The 24,667-nt window shown below is 45.6% G+C and overlaps 1 protein-coding gene across 2 annotated transcripts in view; it reads left to right on the forward strand.

Moving 5' to 3' along the window:
- The first annotated feature begins 1,458 nt into the window (after positions 1-1,458).
- SNX18 (sorting nexin 18) overlaps positions 1,459-24,667 on the forward strand; it is a 28,539-nt gene continuing 5,330 nt past the window's right edge. The window contains exons 1-3 of one of the 2 annotated variants that reach the window (XR_015555109.1): positions 1,459-3,243; positions 6,996-7,086; positions 7,670-7,731. Coding sequence is in view for 1 of the 2 variants with exons in the window: in XM_004422806.3 (XP_004422863.1) it covers positions 1,623-3,243 (1,621 nt within the window). In the remaining variant the exon portion in view is untranslated. The remainder of the gene's footprint in view (positions 3,244-6,995; positions 7,087-7,669; positions 7,732-24,667) is intronic. The other variant, XM_004422806.3, reaches the window with a different exon arrangement.

Below are 24,667 nucleotides of genomic sequence, written 5' to 3' on the forward strand. Positions count from 1 at the left end.
GATAAACACTGTGGGACTAATTCTGGTATACTGGCCTGGAGGTTTTGTGCAGGATGCTTAAAATACCACAGCCCTTACAATAACTGTATACTCTTCTGGCTCGTTTCCCAGACTTGCTTAAACAGGGTCAGAGGACAGGCTGAAATTAATGACATATGAATGCTAAATCCCAGTTAGAGGTTTCTTCAAAGGAATAATCAGGCTACACTTAGTAAGAGGGGATAATGCAAAGAAAAAGCTTTGGGCAAATTATACACTGAAAGAAAAGAAGATGTGCAACCAGGCAACTGTTGGAAGGAAATTGGAGTTGATTAATATTTCAGGAAGTGATTTTTTTATCTACTTATCTTAAAAATAATATAAACATAGTGAGACAGAGATGCCTGGAGAGGGGTGGGCACTCCATGTGTATGGAGAGGGGTAGACAGAGACTAGCAGTAGGATGTGAACGTTGGGACCCTTCCTGGTGCATACAACCTAGGATTGTCATTTTAGGATCCCTATTCTCTTTACGAAGAAGGAAGGGATTTTTGCTTTCCAAAATAACAATAACAGCAAACACTTCATCTGTGCTTACCACATATAGTGTTTGCCCTATATTAATCTCTGTTTCATTTTCCTCATCTGTAAATAGGGATTACATTATTATCGAATCCTCACAATAACCCTAGGAGGTAGGTACAATAAGGGACTTGCTCGAGGTTATCCAGCTAGATACTGTCGGAAGGTAGATTCGAACCCTGCAGCCTGGCTTGGAAGTCTAGGCTCTCATTCACTGCACCACACACGTCTTAGGAAGGAGAAGGGACACATGCAACATGCTAGCTCTGTGTGCACACATATTTTATTGTAAACTCTCCAGAGCCTCCCTTCCCACACCATCCTTAGCCTCCTAATTTGTCAAATACAGCACCTTCCTTACTCTGCTCTTATCACTCCCCTCCCCTTCTTGCCAAAAGCCTCCAATGGGTAGAAGATGAGGAGCTGCTCCATCAGCGTATGGGCCTGAGCACAGGCATTCTGTCTTAGTGCAATCGGTAATATTCATTGAAAATCCTTTGTTAGATGCGTGGGTTAAGTCATTCTAGGAGCATTCACTCAGCGCTCAGAGTGGGAGCGTTTAGCAGAAATGCAAATATTACTTTACTTTCTAGGATACGTTTTTTAACTTAAAAGCCTAAAAAATCCGCAGAAAATTCACTTCTGAGTAGTAAACCTTCGCCCGGAGCTCTCACTCCGGAGCCTCACTGCGGGGCACTGGCCACGAGGGGGCAGTGGGGACTGCGGAGTCGGACCGGGAGGCGGGCGCGGCGGCTCGGCCATCGCTTGCTCTCGCCTGGCGCGCGGCTCTCGGCCGTGGATTAGCGCAGCTGGGGACGTGGGAGGTGGCGGGCCCCGCCCCCGGCCGGCGGCGGCGGCGGCAGCGGCGGCCCGGCGCGGCAGTCGGCGCTGGCAGCGGAGCGGGGCGGAGGGCGCGATCTGCGGGCGGGGGCGCGGGAGTGCGCGCTGCCTTCGGGGCTCCTCTCCGCGCGCTAGGGCGCGGGCACCAGCGCGAGCCCCTAGGGCGGGCCCTGGGCTCGGGGCACCGGGAGTCGGGGGCTGCCAGCCGGGGCGCCGGGACCATGGCGCTGCGCGCCCGGGCGCTGTACGACTTCAGGTCGGAGAACCCGGGCGAGATCTCGCTGCGGGAGCACGAGGTGCTGAGCTTGTGCAGCGAGCAGGACATCGAGGGCTGGCTCGAGGGGGTCAACAGCCGCGGCGACCGCGGTCTCTTCCCGGCCTCGTACGTGCAAGTGATTCGCGCCCCCGAGCCCAGCCCGGCGGGCGACGGCGGCCCGGGCGCCCCGGCCCGCTACGCCAACGTGCCGCCCGGCGGCTTCGAGCCCTTGCCCGCCGTGCCGCCCGCCTCCTTCAAGCCGCCGTCCGACGCCTTCCAGCCGCTGCTGCAGCCGCAGCAGGCGCCGCCGCCGAGCACCTTCCAGCCGCCGGGCGCGGGCTTCTCGTACGGCGGGGGCGCCCTGCAGCCGTCGCCGCAGCAGCTCTACGGCGGCGGCTACCAGGCCAGCCAGGGCAGCGACGATGACTGGGACGACGAGTGGGACGACAGCTCGACGGTGGCCGACGAGCCGGGCGCGCTGGGGAGCGGCGCGTACCCGGACCTCGATGGCTCGTCGTCGGGGGGCGGCGTGGCCGGCCGCTACCGCCTGTCCACGCGCTCCGATCTGTCGCTGGGCTCCCGTGGAGGCTCGGCGGCCCCGCAGCACCACCCGTCGGGGGCCAAGAGCTCGGCCACCGTGAGCCGCAACCTCAACCGCTTCTCCACCTTCGTCAAGTCGGGCGGGGAGGCATTTGTGCTCGGCGAGGCGTCGGGCTTCGTGAAGGACGGGGACAAGCTGTGCGTGGTGCTGGGGCCCTACGGCCCTGAGTGGCAGGAGAACCCCTACCCCTTCCAGTGCACCATCGACGACCCCACCAAGCAGACCAAGTTCAAGGGCATGAAGAGCTACATCTCCTACAAGCTGGTGCCCACGCACACGCAGGTGCCGGTGCACCGGCGCTACAAGCACTTCGACTGGCTGTACGCGCGCCTGGCCGAGAAGTTCCCCGTCATCTCCGTGCCCCACCTGCCTGAGAAGCAGGCCACCGGCCGCTTCGAGGAGGACTTCATCTCCAAGCGCAGGAAGGGCCTGATCTGGTGGATGAACCACATGGCCAGCCACCCGGTGCTGGCGCAGTGCGACGTCTTCCAGCACTTCCTGACGTGCCCCAGCAGCACCGACGAGAAGGCCTGGAAACAGGGCAAGAGGAAAGCCGAGAAGGACGAGATGGTGGGCGCCAACTTCTTCCTGACCCTGAGCACGCCCCCCGCCGCCGCCCTCGACCTGCAGGAGGTGGAGAGCAAGATCGACGGCTTCAAGTGCTTCACCAAGAAGATGGACGACAGCGCGCTGCAGCTCAACCACACCGCCAACGAGTTCGCGCGCAAGCAGGTGACCGGCTTCAAGAAGGAGTATCAGAAGGTGGGCCAGTCCTTCCGCGGCCTGAGCCAGGCCTTTGAGCTGGACCAGCAGGCCTTCTCGGCCGGCCTGAACCAGGCCATCGCCTTCACCGGAGATGCCTACGACGCCATCGGCGAGCTCTTCGCCGATCAGCCCAGGCAGGACCTGGACCCTGTCATGGACCTGTTAGCGCTGTATCAGGGGCACCTGGCCAACTTCCCAGACATCATCCATGTTCAGAAAGGTAAAGCCTGGTCTTTAGAGCAGATGGTATGGAATGTGTTGTTCAGGCTGGAGGGGATGACTCTCACAGAAATACCGTTGTCTGTTGCAGATTAATATCCTCAGGTCGGGAATCGAATAGGGATGCGGATGGCTAGGCGGTTTCCCCGAGGGCACGGTGGATTGTGGGCAGGTAGCTTCCAACTCAGAGTATTGCCAGACAGAGAGTGGGTACTCTTCAGAGAAGGTTCTGAGAGTACTTTTTATGACAGTGCTATCATTTTAGAGTTTGAATAGTTGGGTAATGAGCTTCTGGGATCTGTAATCTTGTATCCAGGGTGGAATTAGAAGGGACCCAAACCGTGTTAGGCATTCATTTGAACACTGCAATGTCGCTTAGCCATGGGTTTCAGGCAGCATAGAGATAATGGGGAAGCACAGAATTTGCAAATAAAGGTAAGGCTGCTTTCACCCCCCCACGCCTCTCAATCCCTGTTTTGGTGGAGGAATTAGGATCAGCTCTCACAGGTGTGAGCTGGGGCAGTTTAAGGACTTCTGGCACAGGCTTCTTGCTTGCAACTTTCATAAAATGAGGTAAAAGACTCTAATTTCAGGAAGTTTTAAGAAAATCTTTTTAAGCTCAGTCATTTTGAGTCGAGAGTCTGTTAACCGCCTGAAATTAAGAATATTATTTAGGAAAATGACGTGGAGAAGCTACATAGAATGTACAGAATCTGAGGACTGTGTCTGAGAGCAGTGTTTCTGGTATCCCAGTGAGTGGGCTGCACGACCGTCAGAGCTTGCTTTATTAGTAGTTGTTAATGTCTCTGATTTTTGTTAAAGCACTCAAATTTGCATATTATTTTCTTGTAAATTTGGGCAGTAATGCGTGTGCTGACTTTACTAAAGAGTTTGCGTTCTGAGAGAATGCCTTGAGTGAGAGAGAATGGGGAGGTGTTGGAGTTAGGGAGGAGTCCTGTCTGTGGATGTCTTCTGTGCAGTGTGGGGGTGAGGAGGAAGGAGAGTCACCTAATTTAACCTCCCTCGATGGTGGAAACCTTCTCGGGTCATCAGGCCCGGCCTTCGGGGAAGAGGTGCTCACTGCCTTTCCAGGTGGCCCAGTCCATATGAACAACCTTGATATTCAACATATTCTTCCTTGTATTGAACTAAAATTTGCCTCTCTTGATTGTTTTCTGGAACCACACAAAGTAAGTCTCTTTCTCATCCACATGTCAGCCCTCAGCCCTTGGGAGACAGCAGTCTCGCTTCCTTCCCCCCTGCTGCTCTCCTTCCCCTTCCAAGTGTGTGACTAGTCTCCTGACTCACCAAGGGGCCTCTTCAGACGCTGACCACGTCCTTACCCCTGCTGAAATTCAGTACCCTGAAACGTCTGCTGTACTAACTTTAGTGGAGAATAGTAACTTTCTTGGCAATTTACATTTTGTAAATGCAGTCTAAGATCAGCTGTTTGAGCAGCCATATGGCTGTCGACGTACGTTGAACTTGCATCTACATTCCTTTTGCGTTTTTTTTTTGCGTAAATTGATATAAATTCTTGACTTTTTGGCTGGTGCTGGTGGGACTGACTCTTTGAGCCTTTAATGCAGGACCTTACATTTAAATTCCATTATGTGACATCTGTCTAGACCCATGCTGGCTGCCTTTTTACATATTTCTGTGAGTTTATGCAAATTCTTGGTAAATAGTTGAAAGGGTGGAGCTAAGTAAGACACCTGCAGCCCGACACAGGTGACTGGCTGCCCCAGGGTGCCATCAGTTCATTCACTGGTTTTGCCGTCATGTGGCCACACACTCAGCCTTGTCAAGCCCCTGCTGTTGAAATTATTTACTAGAAAAGGTGTGGTGTTTGTTTTAAGGTCTATTTTGAGTTCATAGCAGTAGTCTGTGTAGTCTATTAAGCCATGTAGTTTATTTTTTTTAACCCTAGAACTAAAATTGTGTCATATTGCTTGGGATTTGAGAAACTTCCTTCATTAAAACTGGCACCATTTTATGTTGTTTAAACAGATTCAAGGGCACTAAACATAATCTTTAGGAACTTTGGAAAGAACACCAGTCGATAGTCAGTATAGTTTGTTTCTGCTGTAGCCTTGGTGTGTAACATACAGGGAGCCTGTGTCCCTAGATGACATGTCTTTAGAATGTACTGCCATTGAAAGCTATAGTGTGCAATGCAGAAGACTAAAAGCATTTGCTTACAACCAGTGTTTGTCAGGGATGCTGGTGCTGGCGACTTTGAGGAATAAAGATGAGAAGAATATCATAAGCCAGGCTGAATAAAGCTTTTTGAACATGTTTTGGATGTTCAGAACTTGTGGTTGTAAAGAGCAGCTCACCCTTCTCTCCCTCTTAACTACATAGTTGCTATTAGAATGAATTGTTTTTAGTCTGAGCACTTGGGGATTTTGTTTACAGGTTTTTTTTTTTTCTCCAAGGTCTCAAAGCGTAACCACATCAGAGGTCTTACTGTGACTTTTGAGAGGAGAACCAAAAAAAATAAAAAATAAAAAAAATAAAAATCTTTAAGCAATTGAAGCAATTTTTTGTTGTATTTGGTCCAAAGTTTATATTTAACTTAGGGAGAAATTTTAAAGTTCAAAATAATTTCACCTTTTCAGTTCTCATTGTCTACAGTAGGAGAAAATCAGTGTCACTAATTGTACATTTTGCATGTTCTAATCATATATTAGGAGGTCCACATTGAGATGTACAGAAAGCGATTAGAAAGTGCTTTTTAATTACTAAAATAGAAAGGGAGTTAATTAGGTGTTTTTTCCTTTAATTCCTGGAGGAAAGGAGAGGAACATTAGGCTCCTCTGACATTTTTCTTATCCAGGAGACTGCTGTGGTCAGCTTTCCCAGGGTTCTAGGCCTGTGCTACTCATACTCAATGCTGGGTCTGTGAGCCACATGTGGCTATTACTTAATTTTAATTAAATTTAAAAACTTAATTCCTCAGTCACGTTAGCTATATTTCAAGTGCTTTTTAGCTAGTGGCTACCCTACTGGACATCAGAGTTAGAGAACATTTCCATCACTGCTGAAGGTTCTATTGGACGGTGCTGTGCTGGACCGTTGGCCATAGTTTAACTCAGTCCTGTCATAAGTTTCTCTTGCAAATGGATGATCTTTTCACATACTTTCCAGATAGTTTTCTTTTTACTTGGTCATGTCATGGCGTCCCCTCCTTTCCATGTAGGCTTACATAATAAAAACTGGGAAGGGAAGCAGGCCCTGCTAGACCCATCTTTACAGACTTCCCAGGCACTCAACCAGTGAGTAATACTTCTGTGGTGTGAGGATGTTCATCCGCTTTGCAGCCTGCCTTCGTGTCTCATTCAGAAAACACAGCTGGTCTCAGGATGGACATCTGAGGCTGGTGAGGATCCAGCTCCAGAATGAGGGTGGAAAACTCAAATACTCTTGAATGTGGTGGACTAGCATTTTTCTGACTATACTTAGTACTGAAACCATTGCTTAAACTTAATAATGGTTTAGTGTAAGTACTTTCCGCAGAAGTGAAGAGAACCATATGGTTCCTTTAGCTAAAACAGAATTCTATGGTTCTGTTTTTTTCATCAACTAATAGAGTCTTAGATAAACAAACCTATTTCCGTTAATGGAGTCAGTGAAGGAAGAGGGCAGTTTGCTGTAGTCTGCAGTACAGTCAATGGGAATTCAGAATCTGTTTGAGTTTTATTCACATTTTGCTTTGTCTTAACAGGAGTCGCTTAAATTCTTTGTTCACAGGCAGCTCGTTGATCCCCGACTAGGCAGTATGCACGTGTCTATCACTGCCAGCTTTGTGACCCTATGGTCTCAATTGTCATTTCTTGATAGGGTAGGTATGCCTTTATATGCTGATGTTGGTGAGTTTGGGGTAGTACATAGAATATACTTCACTATCGGTTTCTTAGCATATTCAGTTCTGTTTCCAAGGATACGATTAATCTCTAATGTTTAATAAAGCTAAACCTGGCTGGCAGAGAGTTGTTGTGGTTTAAAAGCTTTAGGCTTATCTCCTGGTGGATATTGTGAAAGGGAAAGACTGTAAAGGTTAGAGTATAAGAAATGTTGGTTTCACCTTTTTTATGAACGGGGACTAGATATCGGGAGGGAGTCACTTAAAGTGAAATGTCTTTATTCCGGAGAAAAGGTATAAAATCATGTAAAGATGATTCGTTGGTAAAATCTAGCCTGAGTGTGTGAAGCACGGAGGCAGAACTAGACAGGCAGGCTGTCCTGTTTTCTGTACTCTTAAATTAAATATGCAGTCTACTTCACTGCCCTCTGTCCACGTTTCAGATGGAGCCTTCTTTTCAACAAAAAACAGCCCCGGGACCTCAGGAATGGGACACCAGTAGTGGGCCTCTCAGTCACGCGGGGTAGAATTTCACCATTGTGCTTCCTTCCACCACGTGTAGGGTCGGTCTTCTGTCCCTCAGACATTAATTCAAGATAGCAGGAGTCCCGGCAGGGCGGCAAGGTAAGCCCTTCCCTCTTGGCTCCCCATTCTTCTGTGGCTAAAAATAGCCCTGAGGAGTGGTGCCAGGAATACAGAGAAAAGGTCTACTAAGCGGGCTGTTTACAAACTCATCCTTATTTTGAAATCTCTGGGCTGGAAATTGAGGTCATGCATCTTTTTTGTCTTGGCTCCGTCTTAATTGAACTTGTTTCTCCTCCCCACTGCTTCCACTCGCAGCTGTTTTCTAAGGAGGCTTCAGTTCTAGCCTCAGCCTCTGCCTCAATCTGTATTTTCTTAGTGGAAATAAGGTTACCTTTGAGGCCTCTGAAGTAGATGCCTGAGTTCCTTGGTTAAAATGTCGGTGTGACTGGGCGTGGACAGTCCTGGCCATGAAGCTAGGTGGGGTACTGCTCCCCTCACCCCGTCACTAATTGCTCAGACTTCATTTTTGAGCCACAAAGCCCTCTTCGGAATCACACCCGGAGGCCCAGTCTGTGAGGCTGATCACGCAGAACTGAGAGGAGGCAGGGACCCCCACGTCCGCTCCCTCTTGGCCTCAGGTGGGCTTTCGTCCTTATTCACAAATGTCCTCTGCACAAGTTTCTGTCTTGTCATCTTAGGATTTTGAAACATAGTGGTGGGACCCAAACATGCAAGAGGTTCTGTGAGGAGAGGGGGGATGTCAGTTCCCTTACAAATATGACACTTCCCTTAAACTATGTTCCTTTTCTTCAGGCTGGATAAAAATCTATTATTGTCTCAAAGTATTTTTAAGCAGTTTTTATTTATTTATTTATTTATTTATTGTGAGGAAGATCAGCCCTGAGCTAACATCCATGCTAATCCTCCTCTTTTTTGCTGAGGAAGACTGGCTCTGAGCTAACATCTACTGCCAATCTTCCTCCTTTTTTTTTCCCCCCCAAAGCCCCAGTAGATAGTTGTATATCATAGTTGCACATCCTTCTAGTTGCTGTTTGTGGGATGCGGCCTCTGCATGGCCAGAGAAGCGGTGCGTAGGTGCGCGCCTGGGATCCGAACCCGGGCTGCCAGTAGCGGAGCGTCGGCACTTAACCGCTAAGCCACGGGGCCGACCCTGTCTCAAAGTATTTTTAAATCCAGGTTTAATAGCAAGTTAGATTTAATTTGCCATCTGTTTATGAAGCTCTGTGATATCATTAACTAGATGATTATCAAAATAAATGAGATAGTAATGCTTTCCATTTGGAGAGAGTGCACGCAGAAGACCCATACCGTTTGTCGTCCCACATATATAGAGCATGGCCTGGACTGGTGTCTGCAGGAGGGGCAGGCAGGACTCTGTTTGATCCTCGGTACCTTCTTTGACTAGTGGCAGAGAAGCTGTGTGCCAGGTTGCTGAGAGCCCCCCAAGGCTGCGCAGAGGAGATGGGGCTGGCCTGAGTCTGACAAGGGAGCTGAGTCAGCCTTACCAACGAAGGGGGTGTGCCAAGCCAAGCGCCCCCCGAGCAGAGTCTCATCACTGTGGACCAGCATGGAATCTGGGGGCCAGTGCATGGATGTGAGGGGAGCTTTGGACAAATTATTTTAACCTCCATAAGCCTCAGTTTTCTTCTTGGCAGAGTGGGAACACTTCCTCACAAGGTCATCAAGAGGATTAAATGTGATGGTTCCTAGTAGCTACTCACTAAATGCTTAATTTTGAAAAGTAGAAAGGTGCTTTTAAAATGAGAAGCACTCTCCTTTTTTGTTTTTTTTTTTTGTGAGGAAGATCGACCCTGAGCTAACATCTGCCAATCCTCCTCTTTTTTTGCTGAGGAAGACTGGCCCTGGGCTAACATCCATGCCCATCTTCCTCTACTTTACATGGGACGCCTGCCACAGCATGGCTCGATAAGCGGTGCGTCGGTGCGCGCCCGGGATCTGAACCGGCGAACCCTGGGCCGCCACAGTGGAGCACGCGCACTCAATTGCTTGCGCCACTGGGCCGGCCCCCACTCTCCTTTAAAAGACAATTCCAGTAATCTTATCATCCCTCCTGGTAGCCTGTTATCACCAGAATTGCAGGCAAAAGTATAAAAGCTCAAGGAGTCATCGGTATAGCAGTTAAATGTTGTATTTTAATACGGCTGTCCTGTATTCCATCTAGAAGAAATGGTCACCAAGGAATAAATGTCACTGTTATTCGGAGTCCCAGTTTGTTGTTGTTTACGTTAAAAAGTTTATGTAAATTGTCTACTGCCAGCTCCCCCGCAAATTACTTGTGTTCTTGGCAAATCACTGTAACATTTCTGAGCTTCAGTTCCCTCATCTGCAAATATGAAGTTCATGATTTCCTAGGTACCATTTTGTTGGTTGATTTTTTTTTTTAATAGTATTGTTCTTGTATTGAATATAAAATACTCCTAAGTATATGACGAACATTTAGACATTATTTCAGGCTATTTCAACAGTATTTTGTCTGCTTATGTGACTTGTAATCTAGGAGCATGAAAATCCTTTATCAGTTGATGGGAAGGAAAATTCCTGCACATTTAGTTCAGATCAGCATCGAGGGCTTACTCCACCAGGTGCTGTGAAAGTGAAAGTGATTAGTACCTGGCCGCCTGCCTGCTGGTGAGAGCTCCCAGGTGTCCTGAAGCTGCGGCCGGTGGATAGCGGAGCGGCTTCTCTGACCCAAATGAGGCATGTAATTAATAGGGCCACCAAAGAGAGAAATTGTGATGGTTTCTCCCTCCTGCAAAGAGTTCTTCACTTTGAATTCTAAATACTGTCTCCTTTCCCAAAAGCAGAAACAATCTGACATTGATCTTTTATTCGTAGCTTGGTTAAACTTTAGTGTGAATGAGTTTTAGTCCATGTGTCATTCCTCTTCCTTTTCTTAGAACTTTTTGTCTCTCGCTGTGATTTAACTTTTCTGATTGTGGAATTTTATGTATCAGTTAGCAGGTCAGGAGACAGTGGTTAAGGAGGGGAGCTAAAATCATTAGAATTATTCATAGGATCCTCTGAAAGATAAACTAGATTTTATTCAACAAATATTTCAGCGCCCCCCCAGAGATCAGGTGCTATTGAGGATGCGAGGTTTGTGTCGGTGGCCAAAACAAAGATTGCCGCTCTGTGGAGCTGACATTCTAGTAGGGTGGAGACACCGAGTGAAAACACACCCAGTAAGTAAATTATACTGTACGTTGGAGTAGGGTGTGTGTTGGGGGGGAAAAAAGATGGAGCAGGGCAAGAGGGCCTGGGGAGGCAGAATGAAGTGTTAAAAAGGATGGTCAAAGTGGGCCTCACTGAGAAGGGGAGATTTAAGTGGAGGCCTGGGAGGAGAGGGAGTTAGCCACACAGGTATGTGGGGGGGAGCTTTTCAGGCAGAGGGTACAGCTAGAGCAAAGGCACTGGGGTGAGCATGTGCTGGACAGGCTGAGGAACAGTAGGGAGGAAGGCCAGGTGATTCGAACTAAGAGGATCTGAGTAGGAGATGAGGTCACAGAAGGTCTAATTAGTAGGGCTTTGTAGGTCATTGTCAGGACTTGGAGTAAAAGCCTGAGGGAGATGGAAGCCATTGCAAGGTTTTGAGCCAAGGAAAGATGTTCAACTGGACGTTTAACAGACTTACTCCAGTTGCTGTGTAGAGAATGGAATGGGGGTGGGGTATAGTGTCAGAGGTAGGAGCAGGGAGCCAATAGGAAAAGATTCCAGTAATCCAGGTGAGAGATGATGGTGGCCTGGACCAAGGGGGGGACGACGGAGATGGTGAGGAGGGATTGCACTCCGGATCTATTTTAAAAGTAGAATCAACAGCTTTTCCTGAGGGATCGAATGTGGCACGTGGGAGAAAGAGGAGTCACCAAGAGTGACGCCAACAATAAGAATGGAGTTTCTGTCAGCTGAGATGAGGACGCCTGTGAGTGGAACCGGGGTGAGGATGGGCAATCAGGACTTGAGTCTGATCTTTCTAGGATGACCAGCTCCTGCATTCTGTTCCACATTCCCCACCCCAACACATGTGCGGACAGTCAAGCCTCGGATCTAGTTCCCCTTGTGGGAGTATCCTACTTAGAGCCCTGTCCTTGTCCAGGAAATCATTGCTGATAGAATGCTGGGTGGTGTGCTTGGTTATTGGTGAGCTCGTGGGTCTTGCTTTTATGTTCCTCTAGTATGTAGCGCCACTGCTTTGTACGTGTGTAGTAAGTACTTATTGAATGCTCGTTGAATTAATGAAATTTTGAAATAGATGTCTTCTGTGATTTATAGAATGTTTTTGTTTTTCTATTTATATGATGGCGATAACAGTTGAAAAGTGTACAGGAAATAAAGATAGGATCTGGATCTATTTTAGGGGTGAAGTCATTAATTACCATGTGAGTGATTTAAAAGTCTTAGACATATATCTATGAAATGACTTTGCAAAATTCATTGAGAGAGGAGAGGAAGTTTGAAAATACTTTATTTTATGTGCCAGAAAAATTAATATTAGGTACCTGATGATTTCAGTTTATATTGATTCTTAGTGTTTAAACTTGTATATATACACTTCTTTCCTCTTTGTTAGGCTTTCGTTATAATAGTTGTACTGGAGTCCCTTTCACTTAATTCAGAGCATCAGATCCAGAGAGAGTGCATTCATGTTGTTGAATGACTTGCGTACACACAGGATTGAGCTTAGGTGTTGAGCAGTAGGTACGTGCCCTCGTGGAAGATGCAGTTCCGTAAGGGAGGTAGGATGTGTATGGAGAGAATTGAAATACAAGGTAGAGTTAACCTGGTGCTGAGAGTAAGAGAGGACATGGGAGTCCACAGGATGGAGGGACATTGTCAGTTGTGTTAGAGGCTTGGGTGAGTAGCATTTGGTTTTCCCCTTTGAAAGATGGTCATATTTTGACTTTTGGCAGAACATTGATGGAAAGTGCGTTCTTGATCTTGGAAATGCTTTAGGATAGGTTTGATAAGCATATAATAATTGATATGATGCTTAGCCAGTGCTCAGGTCGATGAGAGAGACTGACAGGTGAGTAGCTGTCACCATACAGTGTGACACATACAGTCATGGGCATGTGCTGTGGTGTGAAATAGGACAGAGGAGGGGTAATTAAGTCTGGGGAGTGGATAGGAGTAAAGGTGTAAACGGAGGCTCAGGGTGGGGCAAGATGGGAAGCTCTTGCAATGATTCATGCAAGACCTGATGAAATCCTAAACTGAGGCAGTGTCTGTGGGGGTGGAAGGAGGAGACAGAAGGGGCTGTGCCGACAGGAGTGGGGTAAGGGACAGGGAGGAGGTTAATATGACCTGCACACTAGGGACTGTGGAGCCACCAGTGGGAGCTTGGAGGTGGAGCAGGGTCTGCAGACTGCAGCCTGCGGGCCAGACCCACCCCAGCGCCTGTTTGTTCACAGCACTTGTGCTAAGGATGGCTTTTACATTTTTAAATGATTCCATTTTTAATAGTTATATAAGTACCTACATAATAGCCTTGATTTTGCCTCTTGACCTGCAAAGCATCAAATATTTACTATTTGACCCTCAAAGAAAATATTTGCTGAGCTTTGACTTGGAGCTCAAGCAGGTTAGGGAGTTGGAGTGTGAGTAGTAATGGTAATTGCCACTGTTTATTGAGTACTTACTACCTGGGCAGCAGTATTCTGGGCGGTTAGTACATTGGATCTGATTCCGTTCAGAACAGGGTATGACAGCAGAGTGGTTGTGAGTGTGTTCCCTGCAACCAGGTGGGTTTGAGTTCCTGCCAGCTTCGCTGGGTAGCGTTGGATCACACACTTATCCTCTCAGCCTCAGTTTCCTCACGTGTAACATGGAATAACCATTTTGTATGGCATATGTTTTTAAGCATCCATTATTAGCTCTTGTATTAGTTTCCTGTGGCTGCTGTAACAAATGACCACAAATTGGTGGCTTAAAACAACAGAAATGTATTTTCCCATAGTTCTGGAGACTAGAAGTCTGAAATGAAGGTGTTGGCGGGCCACACTCCCTCCAGAGGCTCTAGGGGAGGATCCTTCCCTGCCTCTTCCAGCTTCTGGTGGTTGCCAGCAATCCTTGGCATTCCTTGGTCTGCAGACTCGTCACTCTAACCTCTGCCTCCATCCTTACCTGGGTTCCCCCTGTGTATGTTTCTTTGTCGTCTCCTCCTCTATTTTTTGGTGAGGAAGATTTGCCCTGAGCTAACATCCATTGCCAATCTTCCTCTTTTTTTGCTTGAGGAAGATTAGCCCTGAGCTAACATCTGTGCCGATCTTCCTCTGCTTTGTATGCGGGATGCCTCCACAGCATGGCTGATGAGTGGAATAGGTCCACGCCTGGGATCCGAACCTGTGAATTGGGGCCCCCGAAGCAGAGCACATGGAACTTTAGCCACTTTGGCCACGGGCCGGCCCCTTCTCCTTTTTTAAGGACACTAGTCATATTGGATTTAGGGCCCACCCTGATCCAGTCTGACCTCACCTAAACTGATTACATGCGCAAAGACTGTTTCCAAACAGGGTCCCAGTCACAGGTTCCAGATGAACGTGAATTTTTTGGGGGAACACTATTCAACCCAGTGCAGCTGTTGACTGCCCCAAAGAGATATTATCCCCATTTGATATCTGTGAAAACTGAGGCTCAGGGAAGTGAAGTGATTTCCAGGATCACACAGCTAGTAAGGAGAGCCAGGATTTGAGTTCATTTTTTGCCTTGACCTGAGACTGGGGCTTTATGTTACAGTAAGTAGTATGCTTGCTAGAAAATTGGGTTTTATTCTCTAGGCACTCAGCAGCCACTAAAGGTTTGAAAATGAAGATGACATCTGAGTCATGATAAAAATAGCTAACTTATTTTGAGGGCTCACTGTATGCCGGGCATGAAGCTTCATGTTTTATATTCATGTCATCCATTTAAACCTCATGGGAGCTTCTGAGGTACATGCTGTCGTTATCCCCATTTTGCAGACAGGAGCTGAGCCACGGAAATCTAACTGCGAGCTCTTGGAGGCGTCCTTCACCATGTGCAGCCTGGCAGGGCTTTAGGAAGCTCCTCCTGGTGGCTGAGTACAGACATGAGGAGGCTGTTAGGATGACCAGGCATGAAGGTGGCTTTGGAAAGGAGCAGGTGACCTCGAGACACCTGCCAGGTAGAGTGGCAGGAGGTGGTAAGGGGTGGCTCTCAAGGAGTCTAGAGTTACCTTTGCGATTTTAAGTTTGGGTGAGAGAAAGTTATGATGCTAGTAATAGAAATAGGCAGGTTAAAAGAGGAGCAGGATTAGAGCAAAAGAGAAGGAATGGGGCTGAAGGGAATTGGAGATCCTGTTTTCTGGGCCTTTTATTGTATTCTGTTATATTGACATTTGCAGCTTGCACAAAAGCCACCTATTGTCTGCAGGGGACATATTTAACTAAATACTATTATTTATTTATTTTTTCCCCCAAAGCCCCAGTAGATAGTTGTATGTCATAGCTGCACATCCTTCTAGTTGCTGTATGTGGGACGCGGCCTCAGCATGGCCAGAGAAGCGGCGCGTCGGTGCGCGCCCGTGATCCGAACCCGGGCCGCCAGCAGCGGAGCGCGTGCGCTTAACCGCTAAGCCACGGGGCCGGCCCAACTAAATACTATTAGATGTCAGCATGGGTAATCTCTTAAGTTTTTATGTTTTATGATTTGTATTTCATGTCTGTTTTAAAGCTTGATATGTTTCTGGGTGCTCTGTTTTGTCTTCAGTTGGTTAATTGTGATCTAATTTGAGGAAGTCTGCGTGTGGCCAGAGTAAAGACTCATGGTCATTGGACACCTGGTCCCTGCCAGCATGAGGAAGCAGGAAAACCCCGGGGTCAGGGGTGTTCTTAAGTTGAAAACAGCTGATTTAGGAATTGTCCCCGAAGCTTAGTGATATGAAGTGCCCGTCATAAGGGCCACAGTGGGTGGCATTAAGGAAAATGATTAATGCTGTGCTGCAGAACCACCATAGCTTCAGGAGCAGTTTGTTACACCAGGGTTTATAATCGCAATTCTAAAGTTAAAGACTAGAGACATTATTTGGCAAAAATATTTGAAAGCAAGAAATATTTTCTTAGAAAATACTCTCCTAACTACAGTATTAACTGCCTGCTCTCAGAAGCATCCATGCAATCAAGGACCCTGGCTTTGGGCAAGTAGCCCACGACTGCTCGGTTTCTCTTCTGCAGAGCTGGTGCCACTCCACTCTTTCCCTGCCCCGTGCAGAGGGGCTTATCTGTTTCGCAGTTTCTATTAGATTTATTTTAGCTTGGGTCTCCCTTGATCTTCCTAGAAAAAAAGAAACTAAGGTTTTACCTTTGATTAAAGGTAGTTTCCAAAGTTCACTCTTCTCTTTGGTATAAATATGTTTGTTGCATGTCAGAGGTCGTCTGAACCCAAAGTGCTGGCAGCTTGCAAACATATCTAATGCTGCCTTAATTGTACAGGCCAGTACCCACGCACAGATATCAGGTAATAAAAGGATCGGGAAATTACGAATTACAAGCTGCAGACCTCAGGCATCAATTGTGTTCTCTGAACTTGAACCATTGTGTGGATTTTATTTTACAAAATAGATTGTTTTTAATAATTTTATTGTATGTTCACATACAATATCAAGGATATTCTTTCTACCTCATTTTATTAAGATTCTATGGGTATAAAATCTTTAAGAAATGATACATGCTTTTCTTTTCCTATTCTCAAATTTTGAAGTCTATATCTGTATTTGCTTGGCCACAGGCAAATCAGCATTTTCACCATTGTATCTAGACTCTTCTGAAATAAAAACATACTATGTTTACAGAATTCTCTTGAATCTATCACCTTGGTAACCTTATCACATATTTAATATTCAATATAAGCTGAAACACAGGAACCTTTATATAACAGCTTGTTTTACCATATAAGCCACAAGAGAGATAATCATGTGATTTCCCTCTTCATTTTTGGAACAAGGGGAACTGTATGAATGTATGTGCATAGTGAGGAAAAGTAATCAAATGTTTTAAGATGTGACACACTCAAGTGAATGCTTTCATTCATGGTAAATGTCATCCTGCCCTTACACATTTGGTGATTGCTGAATAAATCTGTAAGGGCTGCTTAATTAGGATATAACAAGACTTACTGGGAACAAACTACTTCTTATTGTCTCTTCAGGATGAAACCAAGCTTAGAGGCATGAATTCTTCAAGTGATTAATTTTTTTATTGTCAAGCAACCAGATTTTTTTTTTCCTTTTGCAGTTTATTATCCTTGTCCCAACTCTCTTCCCTCCTTTTTAAAATGACTCAAAAATTCTTTGTCATTTATTATATTTATGAATTGAAAGTGAATTTTAAATTAATTTTATCTTTGAATTTTTTTTGTGTGAGAAAGATTAGCCCTGAGCTAACATCCGATGCCAATCCTTCTCTTTTTTCTGAGGAAGATTGGCCCTGGGCTAACATCCGTGCCCATCTTCCTCTACTTTATATGGGACGCTGCCACAGCATGGCTTGACAAGAGATGCGTCAGTGCGCGCCTGGGATCCGAACCGGCGAACCACCGGCTGCTGAAGCGGAGTGCGCGCACTTAACTGCTACGCCACCAGGCGGGCCCCTTATCTTTGAATTTTGATAGTTCTTGGCTTTAGGGACATTTAGTCCCTTCAAAAATTGCTGTCACTGACTTGAGTTCAGTATTACTATTTGCACTCTCCAGAGTTTATTAATGTGGTCCAAGCCTGGAGCCCACTTAGTATGCTTGATGCAGGAATAGAATTTTGAGGGTCTAGAGGTGGTTCGTGGGTTGCTTGTCCGTGAGATGAGGCTTCTGAGGGGGGCTTGGCAGTGTGCTGGCGTTGTGCGCTATGTAATGGGCTGATCCAGGGCCTTTGAACTCTCCATAGACGTGTAGTCCCAGTCGGTCCAGGTACAAGGGAACTGCCTGAGTTGGGAAGCTGGGCAGACCAGGTTCACATGTAGCCAGATACCTTTAGTAAAGTTATTTACCTTCCCTGTGCTTCACTTTCCACTTGTGAAAATGGGAGCGATAATTACTCTTTGGGGGAGGGGGTTAAAGAGAAGAAAATGAGACATGCAAAGTGCAGAGCACAGGTTTGCGCAGAGCAGATGCTCACAAAATAGTGTGACTATTTTGCCTTGACGGATGGCCATCCTGCCTCTCTCTGTTAGGTGGATGTTGGCCTTTGTTTTTTGAGACATTTTACTGAAAAAAAAAAAAATTAAAAAAGTAAATATTGGAGCAGAGAAGGGAAAGAGTAATCAGCAAGTGGGTGGAGACCAGAGAGGAAGGAAAGGGTAGGGGAAGAAGTGAATGGGGAGTTAGCAGGGACCGGAGGGTGTGGGTACCAGTGATGAGAGGATAAGCACGCAGTAGGCCACGTTGGCCAAATTAGCATTTTCTTTTAACATTTTACATGTACAAGGGAATGAAGGAAGACAGGCCTTGTCTTGTCTTGGGTGACTTCTACTCAGCTGCCCCTGTGGCCTTCAGCCTGTCTCCTGTTCTGGCCCTCACACCGTGGCTTCAGTTTTCTGGGGCAAGGCCTTGGGAAGACAGAAAATCTAGTTAATGTTTTTGGCACATTCCTGATTTGAAAATTAAATAAAGTGCTTGCTTTTTTTTTTTTTTTTTAAAAAAAGAGCAAATGTAGCCTTTGGATCCCTGTTGCTTAGTGACTGGGCCTTTTGTATACTTGGTCTTAGGAGGGACAAAACATCCTGAGAATAAGGGATTTGGTTGAGGAAAGGAAGGCAAAGTTCAGGTGCAAAACTGGACCCGGTTGGGTTGGGAGCTTTCGGATCAGCTCGCAGGCTGGGTGGGGTCTGAGGAGGTGGAAGAGGGGGTCGTAAAGAGGGAGCCTGAAAGGAGGTTAGACACATCTTCACCTGGGTTTAGGCTCTCCCTGGTGAAAATGCCTGAGACAGTGCAGCGTGTGAGAGGTGCCCCCCCCGCCCATTTTGCTGGGTCAGAAGTTGCCAGGAAAGTGATTTCTCTCTGCAAATCAGAAGGGAATGATGCAGTACAGTGCAGTGTGGTGTGGCTGCATTTCCTAGTGTGCTAATTGACTAGATGACACCAGAGCTGCGGTCCTCTCATTTTAGAAAAACCAAAATGGCATTGAAATGCTTCTTAAACAGTTTTTCCTGCTGGAAATAATTTAATGCCATGCTGTATAAATAATGGGATGCTTTTGAAATGGGGCTGTCTTCCTGGATCATAATTAATCTGTAAAATGAGTTTGTTTGAGTTTGAGCCCTTAAAGATTATAACATTAATGAACCTTGTCAAATGATTAAATTCTTTAGTTTTAATTATTTTATATTCATTACAAACGTGTAATGTTAGCTTCTAAAATTGAATACGTACGGATTATGAACCAGGCTGTGGTTATTTCATGCTTTGCTCTTTCCAGCATGAGCATGCTTTAAAACTATGCAGGATGGCTTACATTGGTATGATACAAAGAAAATGGTAGGAGAGGGGCGGGAGTGAATTAGGACATGAGTTCTGTGGTGCTGGGTTTGGTGATGGGGAAGGGGCAAAGTGCCTTTCTTTGAGCCTGAGCAATTACAGTAAGTATAAAAATGAACCCTGTTAGGAATTTTGCATGTACAGAGTCAGCTAAGAATGCCAAAGGAGTCCAGGAGATTTTGTTAATGACAGGTCCTACAGCAAGGTCAAAATACTGGTTTAGTTTTCCTTTTATCGCTCCAAACATGGAAAGGAGTCAAGAGTGTAGTAGGTAAGTCTCCATCTCGAGTCTTAATACACCGATCCACTCGGTCTGTACCCACACAGGGGGTAAACGCCCTGCGTGGAAGGTGAAATGGAAAGTGGCAGCGCTGGCAGGCAGGTGGGAATGGTGGGTGAATTGGCTATGAGCCTTTGGACGATGACTTAGCCTCTCGTTTCTAAGATTGAGAGAATTGTACCAAAAACTCTTCTAAGGCCCCTTCAGCTGTTGGGAAAAAAAAAATCTGGGAACCAACTTTGCCCTTCTCACCTCAGAATCTGTCCTCCTTGGCCTTCCCCGGTGCGTTTCTTGTCAGGACTGGAGTGCTGAGAAGGAGGTCCTCAGGGTTCTTGCTCGTGCTTTTGGAATCAAGTCTTAGGGTTATTAGTTGCTGAGTAAACTTTCCATCCTGTGGAGAACTTCTCATACTTTGCTAAACTAGTAATTAAATTGAGTGCTCAACTGAAGATTCATTCTCAGCAGGTAAGCCTTTTTAGGAGGGGGTGTCTTTTCCTTTCTGCCTCCTTCCACTGAGATCCCCTGAGGAAGACTCAGCCTGGGATCCTGGAGGGCAGCCGGGTTATACTCTTGCCTCTTCGGGAGCACAGTAACGGGTGTGGTTGAAATATATTGCCTGACTTTAATAATGCTTTTTCCTGTATTTCAAATACATTTTTTTGTGTGTGTGTGTGAGGAAGATCAGCCCATGCTAATCCTCCTCTTTTTGCTGAGGAAGACCGGCTCTGAGCTAACATCCATTGCCAATCCTCCTCCTTTTTTTTTTTCCCCCAAAGCCCCGGTAGATAGTTGTACGTCATAGTTGCACATCCCTCTAGTCGCTGTATGTGGGACGCGGCCTCAGCATGGCCGGAGAAGTGGTGCATCGGTGCGCGCCCGGGATCCGAACCCAGGCCGCCAGTATCAGAGCGTGCGCACGTAACCCATAAGCCAGGGGGCCGGCCATCAAATACATTTTAAGAATTGTTTTCAGCTGTGTAACTTGAGCAGGCTGCACTGTTTCATGTGTTACCTTCTTGTAAGTTGTATTTTCTTCTGAACTAGAAATGTTATTCCTTTATTGGTTATTTATTTTATGAGGAAGGATATACTTGTACCACTCTGTATTGTCAGTCCCTTCTTATTTAATCTCAGAATTTACTACTTGCCTACATTTTGTTTTCATAATAAAATCGTACTTTGCCCATATATTTTTCCAGATGCAACTACCTCATGTCTGTCTGTTAGCCCAAGAAACATTCATAGTTATGTACTTACATTCCCGTTCTAAAATGTTTTTCCCTCTGCTCACTCCTATTTTTTATTTTCTTTTGTTTTAAAACTGTTGTCCTACCCATGAGTATTATGGGGTCTTTTGTTTAATCCAGCAGTGACCACTTTTCACCTTAGACTTTATTGTATAATTTCTCTCCCTTATTTTTTCATCTCCCTTTGTGTTAGGAAAGCAATGTGGCAATATGATGTTTATGAAGGGAGGGGGCTGGCAGGGAGCAGATTCTTCCTAAATTAGCCACTTAAAAAGTAGAGGTTTTGAAAACTGTTGCCTGTTTTTGTGTTGATTCCATGATAAATATGTGTGTTCTTTAGGTTCTGGGCAATGTTTTTAGCCTTCATTTATACTCCTGTTGGGTTTGGTAAAAAAATGCAGTGCAGCTGAGAGAGTGCTTAGAAGATGCTGTAATGCTCTGTTAGGGCCCTGCTGCTGGTTACGCTGTAGCTCTGCCTGGTGCTTCTTTTTTTTTGGGGGGGAGGAAGATCAGCCTTGAGCTAACATCCGTGCTAATCCTCCTCTTTTTTTTTTTTTTGCTGAGGAAGACCGGTTCTGAGCTAACATCTATTGCCAATCCTCCTCCCTTTTTTTTTTTCCCCCCAAAGCCCCCGTAGATAGTTGTATGTCACTCTCACATCCCTCTAGTTGCTGTATGTGGGACGCGGCTTCAGCATGACTGGAGAAGCGGTGCGTCGGTGCGCGCCCGGGATCCGAACCCAGGCCACCAGGAGCGGAGCGCGCGCACTTATCTGCTACTCCACTGGGCCGGCCCCTGCCCGTTGCTTCTTAAGCAGCTACAAATGAATTTTTAAAGCTAGCCCAGAAGTAGCGAGTCTGTAGTGATCTAACTCTGACCTCATAGTTTTCTTTCTCCAGCCTCTCACTTTTTAGAGGCTAAACCTGATTGAAAATTTGGCTATCTCTGCCTTTCTTGTGATATTTAAAATTTTAAATATGAAAATATTTGAAGTATAGAAACGTGTACAGATAATTCCCAGTTTGAGAATTGTCAAGTCAACTGTGAGAACACAGCCATTTGTGACAAAACCCAAATTCTAGTTCTGATAATAATACTATTTCACTTGTATCTAACCAATGTTTGTAATATTTTATTGGAAAAGTATGTTCCCACTTTCATCTTGAGAGAACCCAGTGTTTAGGCGCGCAGAGGGAAGTGGTGGGGTGGAGGGAAGCTTCCAGAAACTCCAGAGAGCGGTTCTGTTTGTCAGCCCCCAGGTGTTTAAACACCTTGCTCTTTGTTCAGATGGATAGCTTGAGCTGTTTAAAAGATGTCTTTCTTTTTTTTTCTGTTTACTCTCAGGTATTAAATCAGTCGTTTAACTCTGGTAATTAACTTATTGAATAATTTGTCTTTCTCATAAGAAAGAAAACACACCAAATCCTTACTGTCTTTTAAAAAGTATATGGAAAAACTAAGGGTTTTTCCCTTAGGAGGGTTGTGAGATGAAGATTAAAAAAAAATGATTTTCTTCTTAAAGGAAATAATGTATTTTAAAACTTTGCAAAATATTTACAATAGGTAACTTCTTTTTGGGCTTAGGATGTTGAAGCCCTTGGGGTTGTCATTCTGAACTTGAATAGCCAGCTGCTGTACTCTTGTAGAAGGAACTGGGCTGCTGTCTCTTCAACTCAGGATATTCAAGAACTCTTAGGATTTTTTAAAAAGTATATTGCTATCAACTTGTTTTATTGTTAGTCATCTTTCTTCTGAAGGTGGATCTGGGAGAAAATCAATTTAGCTACATTTCAGTTAAAAGAGGTTGTTGTTGTTTTTAATTTGCTCTAAATTCATGGGTACAGTTTTGTGGAGGCATAATCTTCCTTGATTACACTTAGCACTCACTGTTCTACTGGAGTTTGTCTGTTTATAGTATGCTGTTTAATACCTTTGTATCCTGTTCTGTATAGGTCCTTAATTGTATCAGGCATGTAAGTCTGGCCACCTCAAAAAATAATTTGAGCCCCCTAAAACAGGAACCATGTCTCTTTTTAAAAAACGTATCTTCTATCTCCTCCTCGAGACTGCAGTCCTGATTCATTATGCTAATGGATTTGAATTGTGTTCAGTGGGTTAAACCGAAATTCCAAGTGGAATTGGCTTTTGGTTGCTTACTGTCCTCAATGGTTTATTCTGTCCGTCTTAGTTGGCAAAATAAAGTAATTGTCCAACTGCAGCAAAGCAAACAGAGGCAAAGCCCATGTATCCTAAAAGGATTGTCTGTTACTATTTTTGGTGGTAGTTCTTAATTTATATCAAAGTCTTTACAGGCACAATTAGCAAATTGAATGAGGTTAGTTAAGATGCCAGAGGGAAATTTTGGAAACCCAGGTAGTTTCTTTTATGTACTCACAGGGCCTGCTGAATTATATGTCAAAATAAAAGCCAGGGACCTCCTAAGGAAGGTGAGAAGGGAGAAGGGCAGTGCAAGGGGGTGGGGAGGCCCATGGCCAAGGGGAGGAGAGGGAAGAGCTGGTCCTTAGCTGCCTGGCCTTTGGCCCCCAGCCTCCTGCTCACCTAGACCCACCTTGCTTTTTTGCCCATTCAGGCTCCAGTTTCTTTTCTAAATATTTGTAGTGTTTGCTCTGAAGTCCGTTATGCATTCAGATCCCATCTTCGCCTCTTATTGGGTTACCTGGTGACTTTGAGGCTCAAAGAGATTGAGTAGCTTTCTCAGTTTCCCTGTTGTAAAGATAGGAGTCAGGTCTGTTATAAGGTTGCAATAGGGTTAGAGCTAGTATAGGAAAGTGCCTAGCATGTATTATTACAGTTTTTGGCAGCTTCCATTTACTGGTTATATATACCTGTTTCCTCCCCACCCCCCACCCCCAGCACAGTGCCTGCCATGTAGCAGCTCCTCTGGGCATTTCCCCTTGTGACACAATTCCTGTGTCATCTTGGAGAACGCCAGATTCAGCTCCCATGCAGAATTATGTCCTCTGTGGTCCTGTTTCTCTTCGTGTCATGGTTGTGTGCCTGTTCCCAGTGTGCTTTGTGAGGTGGCTTCCTCAAGAACTTACGGAGAGCAGGGACTTGAATGCCTCCATGTTCGAATCGCCCTGTTCTAGCAATGTGCTCTATACCCGTTAGGCCCCCCATAAATATTTGTTAAACGGATTAAAATTCTTGCCCCAGAGCCCAACCTTTTGGGGACTTGGAAGATAGCAACATGTGTGTTATTTACTAAATAAATTCATACTTGGGAGAAAAACGAGTCTTAAATTCTCCTTGGCTCCTTTAGTAGGTACACTGAAAAAAGGGTGTTAAATGCCGAAGAGAGATTTAGTATTTGCTGCCGTGTCCAAGAGTTTTGAAAATGTATGCCAATGTGATAAGTTTTCACTTCGGACCTGTTCATTGTTAAATTGGTTTTTATAGACGCATCTGCGATTCTGTAGAATAGAGTGTAGTTTCTAAGACTATGGTGATCTCATTTGGAGTTTGACAAGCTGCAGCTTAGTTGACCCTCCACAGCTCTGGGCCGGGTTTCAGAGCTCCTCCGTGCTGGACTCGGTTCTCCATCGTGAAAAGCCAGGCGCTGATAACCAGAACAGTAATACTTGCAGAGTGTTACCGAGACGGGCAGCAAGTGCTACACAGATGCATCGGAATCTGAGCAGGGTGGGACGCCGTATCCTTGTCCTCAGTCTTTGCACAGTGGGCTTGGGCACCTCGGGTCGGAATCAGGTGAAAACATAGTCAAATTGCCTGAGACTTTTCTCTCAATTTCCTATTCTTTGTCTCTCTGTCTCTCCTTTTTTTTTTTTTTTTTTACCATTTTAAATAGGTATTTCATAATTTCATATTCTCAGTCATCTTTTTGAAAAATTTTTCCTTCAATTCTGTCTCATATGCTTCCCTGGTCTTTTCAACTTCAATTTTTTGTATATGAATTATGAAACTTGTGCAAATATAATGAAGATACGTTTGCTACAAGAAATTATTT

This window comes from Ceratotherium simum, chromosome 18 (genome assembly GCF_057802395.1).
Source record: "Ceratotherium simum simum isolate JZ-2026a chromosome 18, ASM5780239v1, whole genome shotgun sequence".
Classification (NCBI taxonomy): Eukaryota; Metazoa; Chordata; class Mammalia; order Perissodactyla; family Rhinocerotidae; genus Ceratotherium; species Ceratotherium simum.